Genomic DNA, 12323 nt, shown 5'->3' with positions numbered 1-12323 from the left:
GTGTTTCGGTGGCACCAGGACTTTTGGAGGGAAAGGGAAGAATGAGCAAATCCAAAGTGAAAACGTAGCTCATTGACGCTGATTTGTGCCCCCGCCCCAACGGAAGAGAAGGACGATGTAACTAAAGATGCCTTCTATGAGCACTTGGAGCGCACCTATAAGTGCTTGGCGACTTTAAAGCCAGGTTGGACAAAGAAGGTATCTTTGGCACAACGGTCGGTAAATTCAGCCTCCACGAGGAAACGTCCCCAAATGGGTTGGGGCTGATCGCCGGGGCTCGAAATATGGTTATTTGTGGTACTAGGTTCCAGAGAAATTAACCAAGCTACCTGTTGGTCTCCGAATTGAAAACCCACCAACCAGGTCGATAATGTTGTGATAGGCGAAAGACACGTCTTCAGTGTTTTAGAGGTGCGTACGCTCCGAGGTCCTAACATCGACTCGGACTACTATCTTATAGCAGCCAAGACACGGACCCGCCTCTGTGCCGTAAAAAACACACGTCAACAAACACAAGGAAGGTTCGACGTCGAGAAGCTGTACTCAAAACAGACAGCCGAACATTTTTCTTGCAATCCTGCTCTCTGAGAGCACTCGTCAAAAACTCGGTGTAAGGGAACTGTGAGACGGCATTTCAAGCTCCTTACGTAGTGCAAGCGAAACCATTGGTTTTCGGAAAAGTCGAAAGCTGGTACTACGAAGAGTGCAGTGTCGCAGCGGAGAGAAAACAATTCTAATTCTTGGAAACGACCCTTGAAAGAAGAATCGCAACGCACCACCTCTTCGTCAATTTCAAAGCTGCTTTTGACAGCACGAAATGGAGTTGCCTTATGCCGCTATGTCTGAACTTGGTATCCCCGCAAAATCAAAGCGGCTCTGTAAACTGACATTGAGAAACACTAAAAGCTCCGTCAGAATCGGGAAGGACCTCTCCGAGATATTGATATCATCGGCCTCAACACCCGCGCCGTTAGTTCTGCCTTCTCCAGGCTGGACAAGGAAGCAAAAGAAATGGGTCTGGCAGTGAACGAGGGCAAGACGAAATATCTCCTGTCATCAAACAAACAGTCGTCGCACTCGCGACTTGGCAGCTCACGTCACTGTTGACAGTCATAACTTCGAAGTTGTAGATAATTTCGCCTATCTTGGAACCAGTGTAAACACCACCAACAATGTCAGCTTGGAAATCCAACGCAGGATAACTCTTGCAAACAGGTGCTACTTCGGACTGAGTAGGCAATTGAGAAGTAAAGTCCTCTCGACGAACAAAAACCAAACTCTATAAGTCACTCATTATTCCCGTCCTGCTATATGGTGCAGAGGCTTGGACGACGACAACTAATGAGTCGACGTTGCGAGTTTTCGATAGAAAAGTTCTGCGAAAGATTTATGGTCCTTTGCGCGTTGGCCACAGCGAATATCGCATTCGATGGAACGATGAGCTGTATGAGATATACGACGACATTGACATAGTTCAGCGAATTAAAAGACAGCGGCTACGCTGGCTAGGTCATGTCGTCCGAATGGACGAAAACACTTTAGCTCTTTAGGAACCAAGTGGAGAAGGACCCGGCTTCGCTTGGAATATTCAATTGGCGCCACGTAGCGAAAAAAAGAAACGAGTGGCGCGCTGTTCTTAACTTGGCTATAATCGCTTTAGCGGTGTCTACACCAGTAAACAAGAAGAAGAAGAAATTCTAATGGGTCTCAATGGGAACGTTGATTCTTCTTTCTCACATATTAACGATAATCTACTTAAATACGGTTAAATCTTGTCTTGTCTTCAGACTCAGACAGTATGCTGACCATAGGAGCCTCTGCAACGTCATACAGTGCTGGGATCAGAATTGTTCACTGGTAGAGAAGGTACGTCACAGGGGCAAGAACTCCGCTCTGAAAAACTAATTTAAAATATTTATAGATTTTAATACAGAAACAAACATAGCTGTAATACACGGAACATTATTCCAACTTAAAAATGTAGTCAAACAAATCAACTTTCAGATTTTTATTTTATTTCACTATACTTATTTATGGATTATTTTTTATTATATAAAAAAAAATATAAATCTAATTATTCAAAATAATGTTTCTAGACAACTAGAACTTATAAAACCTCTGGGGTGCAATATGGACCAATGCACAAAGTAGAGAGGTCTTCTTTGTATCACAAATACAATTGGATGATCCGCTTTGAATACTTTCTGATCCAACAGGGGCATGATTAACAGCGAGGAAAGACTTACTGTTGACATCAGCAACCTTTCGATTGAGCTTGCTTCAAAAAAAGCTTCGTAAATCATTAGACCCACTGAAGATATTTTCTGTACCCAACTGTAAATTTAAAATACAGGATGTTACTCAAATATTTATTTTCGATTTCAAGTGCTCATAACTAACCTGCTGCAGTGATTGCATGCGCGTTCAAATTGGCTAATTTTCCATATTCCAAACACTGTCGTCGGCGGATTTCTTTAGCTCCGCTTCAGATTCGAAATTCACTTTAGCACTTTAGCAACAATTGTTGAACTTTTCTAACAATTCCAGCGACTCTTCAATATGCTCCTCAGCATGTGTTGGTCTGGTCAACTCGGCCATTCAAAATTTCGGGACTTCATTTGATGCTCTCGGATCTTTAAGAAAATGCTTCCGCAGCAACTCTGATTTATCCCTCGCGGCTGGCAAATGTAAGCAGCTATGCTATTGCTATACTGTTTCGCCTTCAGCGCCAAGGAAGGCTAACAATAAGCAATTTTGAATGTCCTGGACACTGGTGAAGAGACGACACCATTCAATTGTGCCCATGTTGATTAAGATTGCAGCGATGAGCGCATATACGACTTGCAAATTGGCTGAAAAATATAAACCAAATATACATATTAAAAGCTTTCAAGTCAAGTTTATACTAAGCGTTTTCTAACCTAACTTTTAAAAACCCTATTATTTCTGTGTACTACGTATTTTTCGTTTTCGTGTGCTTCCTCCGCTGCTTTATTGCAAATTACAGTTATCAAGCGTGTTGTTGATTTGCTGTTGATTTTGCGTTAGACATGGCGTATGAGTGTCCTGCAATTTGCAATAAATTTCTTATTAGCTTTTCGTTTGCACAGACTCCTACAATGTCAAGACGATATGTATGCGAACCTAGATCTTGTAATATAAAAAAAATAATTAAAAACATTAAGTTGTTGAAAAAATTAAATAATTAAAATGCAATTGTACTTTTTAACTGAAAAATGTTGTTGTTTTATATAACGCAATGTCTAAAATCAATTTATTTTATTCAAAACTAGCTGACCCCGCAGCCGTTGTCCTGCGTGAAATTATGTGTTTTGAAATGGAAAAAAGTTGAAATTATATTGTGTCGAAAATGATTTATTTATGATTTTTCTACATTTTTTTAATGTAGCGCAGCTTAAATAACATAATTTTTTGATTTCTGTTCTGGTACGTAAATATACAGAGAAGAGGGATTTCCAACTCGTCGACACGCCACATATATCTGGCCGTGTGAAAAACATAGCATTTCCCGATTTCCTTGTGTCCTGTTGATTGTCAACGCAAAGGCAATTTTCCCTGGAAATTGAATACGTTTGAACTGAAATGGCTGTCCCTTGTATTCGATAACTGCGTCATAATCAGTCCGGTTCCATTACACAGTTTCGGCGCATGAAGATTGTGAAACATAATAATGACAGATCCAACTTTGAGACGCAAATGATGATGGGGCATATCAAGGCTCTCCAAAGAATTTTGCTGGATAATTTACGGTTTCGTGTTCCTTGTCAAGACGATCGATCGATTTATATGAGCGCAAACCTCCCGGAATTTGACTTTGAATCTTCCAGTTTAAGTCATTAACATCGGTATTTTTGGCAGCTAAAATTGCGCGTGCACTCAAGCAATTGCAGTTACGATAATTTGGCCAATGTTTGGATAAGAGTTCATCTTCCGTTGAAGTGAATTGACAAAAGGAAGGTGAAATTGATATCAAACCACTGGAAGTATCAACGGAAATTTGCCCATTTCCAATTCTTAGCGAATACAATGTAAAATGTCATCGGGAATGTAATTTTTTCGTATCCCATAATTAACGCGAATTGTCAAAATAAAAGTATGCGAACTTCAGTGGCATGCGAAGTACTATCGCATTGTCCTTCGTCTGTTTCCAGTGATTAGCATGTTCCAGCAAATGCTACTGCTGGCATGCTTCTCAAAATGTTGCACACACTGTACCATTCACAATACGCGATGACTTAAATGAAGTTGAACCGCGAGACGCAAAACAGTCGGAAAACTTTCATGAATTGCAAAAGTAAATATCCTACAAAGCGCTTTATTGCAGTTCACATATCGACCCATTTGATACTGCTGATCTCATATCGTTCAAGGCCAATAACTGCTATGTTGCTTTCTTTGGTGACGTACTTGCAAACGTATTTGATCGATTTCACTGATAACTGTAACATTGACATGAGTTTTGAATGTGAATTAGACAAAAGTGGCGAATATGGTACGATCCACGTGTTGTCAACTTCGATGTGTTGTTAACGTCGATATTCACACCTCTAAATGCTAAATGTTCTGCCATTGTCGTCTGGTGAGCGACGCCGATACAGTGAATATCCATCATTTCCCATTTCCGTTTCCGAAAGAAAAGCACATGAGTAGTGTTTCGTGCATTTATTGTCTGACATACAAACCAAAGTGGGATTGTAAGATTCCCAAAGTCCATGAACCATATTGGTTTTCACCACTTCGTATAATTCTGGATCTATCTCTGAATCAGGAATTTCCGCTGAAATGATTTCATCAATTTGATCTGGTGTAATCACCATCCGCATCCAAAGAAGAATGTGTGGGTGCAGCAACACGCAACAGAATACATTCAGCATCTAACAGCACCATATATACCAACGGTTGCTTCAAGATAAAGACCGTCAAACATTGCAGCCATTGTTTAAAAAGTCGTGCTGTGATATCGTTACGATTGCTAGCTGATTACGTTGATGGCAAAAAGAACGCCGACCGATATTACGGCGAGCTCTTCGTGGATTCGTAACAAATTTCAATATGCAATTGATCACAATGTGTGAAACACACATAAAGTTTTCATTGAATAATTTTCAATAATTTTTCCTTTGGATAGCCGGAATAAAAAAGCAAGCGACCGCAATTAAACGATTCAAATAATTTACAAATCAAAATATTGAAAAATAAAAGAAACAAAAATTGAAAAAAATGTGTATGTAATGTTACTTTTTGGAATTGTCCAATTTTCCGACTTCTCCTCATGAAAAGTATAAGGTATTTTGTTTCTAAACCTTTCCCGATCCACTAACAAACAAACATTCATTTTTATATGCATACATACATATGTACATATGTACATATGTAAAGTTTGTATGGGGAAAAGAAAAGGGCTGTTTTTAGGGGTTTTCCGAAAATTATTCGAATTTTTCTCGCCGTAAAAACCATCTCTGAACTTCAACGAATATTTAAGAAAAAGAATTGGCCAAATTGGTCCAGTCGTTATTGAGTTATGCGCGTACATACATTTTGACGATTCATTTTTATTTATATAGATAGTCTCCTTCTGCTTTAATACAGCTTTTTGCACGGTCCAAAAGCATGTCGAACAAGTGTTTTAGCTCCTTGGCCGGTATGGCCGCCAGTATGCCGGTGCAAGCCTTTTGAATGGCCTCTACGTCTGCATAACACTCTCCTTTCATGGGCAAATGCATATTTCCGAAAAGGAAGAAGTCGCATGGTGCTATATCAGGTGAATACGGGGAGTGGTTAATGGTTAAAATGTGTTTTTTTTTGTTTTTGTATTTGAATAATCGGTCACAAGCGTCGAACGATGAGAAGGCTTATTATTATCAAAAATTACATAATTACATAAAAAACAATTTTTTTGTTGTTCCAAGTCAATTATTTATATATTTTAAACGCATGTGTATGTAATTATCTTTTAATGATTATAAAAAAATTGCGCTTATCATTCTAATTATTTTTTGTTAAATTTGAATAACAACTAGTGCGATATTAAACTACAATATATTTATGTTTTTAGTAAATGTTGTAAATATTTGTTTACATATTTTCTAATTTCTCCAAACCGTTAATCTGTCATTTTTTAACCGCAATAAATGCTTGCCTATACAAACACACCCACCTAAGTATGTTTGTATTATAATATGTAAAACACACTCACACACATACTTGACAACAAAACCGTATCTTGATTCGTTTTTGTTATTGTTATATATTATATAAGTAGAGTAGTTTGAATTAAGCGTTCATATCAAAATGTGTAATCTTTTCCGCGTTATCATTCTCCCCATCATTGCGGTGAGTTCGCTTTGACGACTGTTAATTAATATATATTCACAATGTACACACACACACGCATCTATGCCTACTTACTTGCACACCAACACGCACACAGACACACACTCGCCCATGCTTATGTCGACAATTGTGAATTTGAGTTTCTGCTTGTCTTTGTGTGTTTTTGCTTTTTTCTGTTTCTGTTTCTGTTTTTGTTGATGTTGTTATCCGTTTGCTTCTGTGATTTATTATTTATTATATAATTATGTATATTTGCTAGCGCTTTTCAAGCAATTTTCGCCTTATCAACCTTTCACGCTTGCCTCCTTCCGCTGCTTTATTGCAAATTACAGTCATCGGACGCGTTGTTGATTTGCTGTTTGGTTTTGCGTGATGCACGGCGTATGAGTGACCTGCAATTTGAAGCATACTCTTTATTAGCCATACATCAGCACCACACCCACCAAAACAAGCGGTGTGGGGGGTGGTAAATAAAGAGCAAAACAAATAATTGGCATACATACTGACCTAGATCTGGGCTTTAGCTTGGCATCGCCGCTGCTGGTGGCTGGATCAACAGCTCCGGCCAAGCTGAACTTTTTATCACCCGAAACGGAAGGACTGGCAATGCGATTCTTGTCTGCGAAAAAAATATATAACCATTAAGTTAATTTATATAATGCATATTTAAAAAAAATGTACAACAAAAATACAATAATTACAGTTTTCCATGGCGGAAGCAATTGAAATATTACACAGGAAGACTGCTTACGAGTTTTATAAAAAAATTATGAGAATTTGGCTTTGGTTTATTAGTACTGTAGTTATACTGTTTTTTTTTCACGTGTGGTGTTCAATGAGGCAATACTTTTTGGACTGTTTGACAGTGATTCACGTCTTCGGTGCGCACTGTACAGCGTCTTTAAGGATGCGCATTATAAACTAGAATAAACGCAGTGCGAAATCGATTCATAGCGTTTCGAGCAACTCTAAAACGGATTGCGTCAACCCTACAACGAATATGACTCTTGATCTTTCACCCGCTCGCCATGAGCAAAATCAGCAAAATCAAAGAATAGCAGAGACAGAGCAACAGAATTGCTGCAGAATTCATCCTTATCCGGAGACGCTCACCACGTGCTTTTCGATACAACAAATAGCCTTCTTGTCACATACAACAAACCACCTGGTGCAAACATCAATTTTAATGCGGTACAAGGCAACTTCAACAATCACTATCCTTACCGCAACGTCCAGCCCAATAACGATGCACACATCATGGCAGTCATATGACTCAAAGTCCTTTAATTATGGACCAACGATCCCAAGCTCTGGTTCATTCAGGTGGAGGCACAGCTTGGATCGCGAAACATCAGGAATGATAACACCATGTACCAGGCAGTCGTCGGTGCCTTGAAGTCTGAAGTGCTAAAGGAGTTCTCCGACATCATCAGGGCACCACCAGCACAATATACGTTAGGGTATATAAAAACTAACCTCATTAAACGCTTCATCGATTCAGTTGATCGTCAGTTGTACAAGCTGTTGATAGAGCTTGAACTTAGGAATAGGAAGCTAAGCCAGCTTCTCGGGTAGATTAAGGCCCTAACTGGCACCAGTGCATCAGAAGAATTTCTTCGCAGTAAATGGTTGGCGCTGTTACCTGATATTAAGTGCAGAGTCCTGAGGGCAGTGTAGAATAAGAGCACGCTTGACCAGCTATCAAGCCCTCCCAGCTCACGTCCAGGCCATCGTAAACAGTGGTTCCATCACTTCTAGTCACATTTCAGTCAAGACACTAGGTACTCTGTTGAGCACAGATTGAACAACCTGGAGAGCGCCATTGAGACTCTGATAGCCGCACTCTACGAGCTGATCAGCAAACTCAGCAAAAGCAGCAACAGACGTTCACGATCACGATCTCGAACTCCATCAGCCCATCGATGCCTTTAATCCTGCAAATACAAGCCTGTTACTAACCAGGGAAACCAGCGAGGCTATCATCATCAGTCACGGCGATTGACGACAGCAGTCATGATGTTCCATTCAGCAAGGAGTACCACCTTCATGTACTTAACCAATCTTCACACCAGAGATTCCTCGTTGACTCTGGCTCAGTGGTCTCTGTAGTACCACGATATTTTGTCAAGCAAAAACAGAAACCCTCAGAATTTAAACTCTATACAGCAAATTCAACTAACATCAACATAACAACGGGACTTTTCAATTGTTAATAGATTACGGGCCTACTAGTCTCGGTGTACGTATTTGTACAACATTCAATCAGTATTGCATTAAAATAACAACTCGTGCTGGAATTTCGAGAAATGTTAAAAAAATTGAAACCAAAAGAGATAAAATTTCCGTTTCCTTCTGCATTAAATGTCAAAGTCCTAAATTGCATTTAAGGCACAAAGTCATTTGAAAATTTAATTATACACTTACGATGCTATTTGTCTTGGCAAAATCCATAGGCATCAAAAGGAAATTAGGTTACCAAAATGTCTGAACGAAGCAAAGTATGTGGAGAAACGGTTATGCTCATGCAAAACTCAGAGGCTAGCAGGAATCAGTCGATGTACAGATATGTAGACTAAACAAGGCCAAACGAAAAGTCACACACATACACAAATGCATATTCATTGCATAAAGTGTGTTAGAAATGCAACTCTGTTATGCAAAATGACTAAAAATAGCCACAGAATAAGTTCGTGGCAATACAAACTTTTGTCATTTACTTATGTACAACTGCGCAAGATTATCAGCAAACAACAACAACAACAACGAGAGCTATTAACACCATTCAGTAGTTGCTATGCTAATACCAGTTGGCCAATAAAACCTCAGAACTGCAATGCAGAAATCGGACGAGTTGCAGAAGTGTAAAAAAATGGCAGCAAAGAAGTATGTTTGGTGGCAAAGTACAAAGTACGACAACGTACGACGTACTGAATGAAACCAGAGGGCTGACAGTGCTGAAAGAACTGAAAGGACTGAGAGGGCTGACTGGGCAGGGCGTATGCGAGTCTGTAGCGACATACCTATTAGTTCGAGGTTCAAGTACTGACCATAATATAATTGTGCGATATTGTCTTTTGGTCTAGTCGCTTGAAGTTTCATGCGCTTCACGCGTATGTTATAACTCGGATAGCTCATGTCTTTTGTCATTAAAATTGCTGCTGCATCGAAATGCGAGCAATTACTTTATTGATATTTTTATTTGTTAAAAAATTTATAGGATAATGTAAGTCTACATGCAAATATACACAAATTCCTGCTTAAATTTTGCTTTTGGTTACATTTTGTATCTAAAAATTCGTCAACAATTTCCGTAAAACCATTAAAATCTGTTTCCATTCAGCAAACTTCTAATTGCTGAATTTGTGTAATCCGAAATGGCGGCAAAGCAGAACGTATAACTCAACCCAAAAACCAATTCGCCCAACCGATGAACTTTTCGCCTCAATTGACAAATAGCTGAAAATATTTCGAGTTAATAAACTCATATTTTGACAATCATTGTGCAATTTCATATTGTTTTTGGCATTTTATTGTATCCAACATACTCTGTAGGAAAAGATTTGCAAAAAAGATTTGACTTAAAAACTGTTACTAGATCCACCAAGTAGATTTGTTTATTATTTTCTCTCTTTAAAAAAAAATTAAAAAAAATATTAAATAATAACATATAACATCTATTCTTATTGTGTCTTGAAATATTATGCAACCGCCATTTTTAGGTAATGATAGGTTTAAAAAATTCTTAAGGGGTCAGTAAGATAATCTGGCCTGTTTTTTTGAATTTTTTTTTTCATAGAAATTTTTAATATAGAACTTTTTTCACATATCATGAGGTATTTCGTGGAGTGTATAAATAAAGTTTTTCGGAATTTTTCGATGACATCTGTCGGAGAAATGGCTGGGTGAATGAGATGCGTTTTGTGAACATTTAAAAAAAAATTAAGCAAATCGGTTGAGTAGTTAGACAGGAATCATGTCCGCCAGTTTAAAAAAGTGTGTTTTGAGAAAAACGCGTATAAAGTTTGAGGTACTGAAAAAGCATACAAAGATGGACATAAACGTTGAAAAATTGGCATACCCCTAATTATTATTTTTGGGCCTTCTTCGAAACCTTCCAATGGAAAAGTGGATTTCCACATTAATTCTAAGGGTATAAGAGAACAGTAAATGTAAAAAAAAAATTGCAAAAAGATTACCCTACTGACCCCATAATAGTCAGAAATCTTACTGGCATCGTTGAAATATCAGAAGGATCAGTGAAAATCATTTTGAAAGACCTTTCAGGCCACAGAAAAGTGAAAACACGATCGGTTCCAAAATCATAAAATTTTTTCGAAAAGCAGTGCCTTGTTAACGCCTATTTTCCGACTACCAGGATGTCATGAAATGAGTCTTGGATCCATGCTTACGACACTCCGCCGAATATCATATAAAAGGTGAGCGGAGGCGAAAAAACCACGTCAAAATAGGTCAAAAATCAAAATCAAGGTTATGTTGACGATTTTCTTCGATTATCGAGTTGTAGCGCACTCTGAACTCCTTTAGAGCGTCCAAAATGTCACCAAGGAATACTATTTAAGTGTTATGCGTCGTTTGCCAGAAGCTATTCATAAAAAGAGACCGGAATTATAGGCCGATATCTTTTGGTTTTTGCACCATAATAATGCACCGTCAGCCACTGCATTGATTCTTCGTGAATTTTTCGCCAAATTTTCAATTAATATCGTGCCGCAACCACCGTATTCGCCTGTTTTAGCTCCGTTTGACTTCTAGTTATTCAACAAACTCAAACGACCGCGCCCCGGGAAAATGGTTTGAGTCAACTGAAGACATAGAACTTGAATCGCTAAGGGCATTGAACGATATTCCGGAAATTCCTTATTGGGTCAAGGGGATGACATAGAATTTTAAGAATAAATTAGGAATTTTAAAATTATGAACAAAGTCTTACTAGTTCTTGCTCGTAGTAGTATAACTGATTTTAGCTGTGGTTCAAGTCTTCAATATATTAGTTACTATGTGAAGTGCATTGCTCTTCAAGTTGGGTTGGGGCCTTAGGAAAGCGGGTCTTTTGCTGGGGATCATAGGATTATACTAAAAATTAATAAAATGTATAATTACCACAGTTTATCAATACCCTTATCGAGACCAATTCCTTGAGAACAGCGACCGAAAACTAGATAGCGAATATATGTGTAGTTCTTAAGCCAAACTCCAAGATAAAGAGCGGTTTTTATATAAAAATTTTGGAATTGAATTTGAATAGAACTAACTACTCTCTTAAAAAGTCTCAATAGGTCTAATTTATTGGCTGAAGTAGACATAAAATGTATAAAATATATAAAAAATGAAAAACTGTTCTCACAATGTTGATAGTATTCCTACAAGGCAGGCGAATATTTATGTAAATACCGCATATTTCTTGTACATGTGGTACACGTATAGATTTATTGAAGCAAAATTATTGAAAATATTTTTGTTTCAATTATTACGAATTTTAGTAGAATGTGTTTGTATGTACTACGAGCTTTTGGTCAATTCGCCAAAGCAATAATTTCAACAAGTTAGAGAAATTAGTGAATTTCGACGGAATTTGATCGGCATATGCGGCAGTTGAACTCTATCAAATCAAAGTATAATAAATCAAACAGAAAGACAATGATAACAAATTTTTGATAATTAATATTCAACGAAAACAAAATACAAAAATAAATTCATTATTAGTGAAGTAAATTGAAGGCTTTATTTAGCATAGTTAGAGTGATTCGATTCAGTTCAAATACGCAACGTTTTGTTCGATAACTTGTTGCGTGTTGTGAAAGTAATTTCATAATGATTAGCTCATTGGAATCCTGAAACTTATTTCCAAAAAACTGGGTGTGTCGATTTTCTCAAGCTTTTCTTGAAGCAAATTTTGCACCAGCCATATCGTTTGCGATAGACAGGAACAGGTATTAATTACGTTGTAA

The 12323-nt window shown here is 37.9% G+C and overlaps 1 protein-coding gene and 1 long non-coding RNA gene across 6 annotated transcripts in view; both read right to left on the bottom strand.

The window, feature by feature from the left end:
* Nucleotides 1–1993: 1993 nt before the first annotated feature.
* Nucleotides 1994–2457, bottom strand: LOC126756371 (uncharacterized). Its single transcript, XR_007666577.1, has 2 exons — nucleotides 2401–2457; nucleotides 1994–2334 (listed from the first exon to the last, which is right to left on the bottom strand). It is a non-coding gene; the product is annotated as an uncharacterized LOC126756371 (long non-coding RNA).
* Nucleotides 2458–6103: 3646 nt separating this feature from the next.
* LOC126756368 (GTP-binding protein Di-Ras2-like) overlaps nucleotides 6104–12323 on the bottom strand; it is a 128473-nt gene continuing 122253 nt past the window's right edge. For all 5 annotated transcript variants that reach the window (XM_050469397.1, XM_050469398.1, XM_050469395.1 and 2 more), the window contains 2 exons: nucleotides 6862–6973; nucleotides 6104–6746 (listed from right to left, as the gene is read on the bottom strand). In XM_050469397.1, the coding sequence (XP_050325354.1) occupies nucleotides 6671–6746; nucleotides 6862–6973 (188 nt within the window). In that variant the 3' untranslated portion in view covers nucleotides 6104–6670. The remainder of the gene's footprint in view (nucleotides 6747–6861; nucleotides 6974–12323) is intronic.

Source organism: Bactrocera neohumeralis, chromosome 4 (genome assembly GCF_024586455.1).
Source record: "Bactrocera neohumeralis isolate Rockhampton chromosome 4, APGP_CSIRO_Bneo_wtdbg2-racon-allhic-juicebox.fasta_v2, whole genome shotgun sequence".
NCBI lineage: Eukaryota > Metazoa > Arthropoda > Insecta > Diptera > Tephritidae > Bactrocera > Bactrocera neohumeralis.
This window is presented reverse-complemented; position numbering and strand designations above follow the sequence as displayed.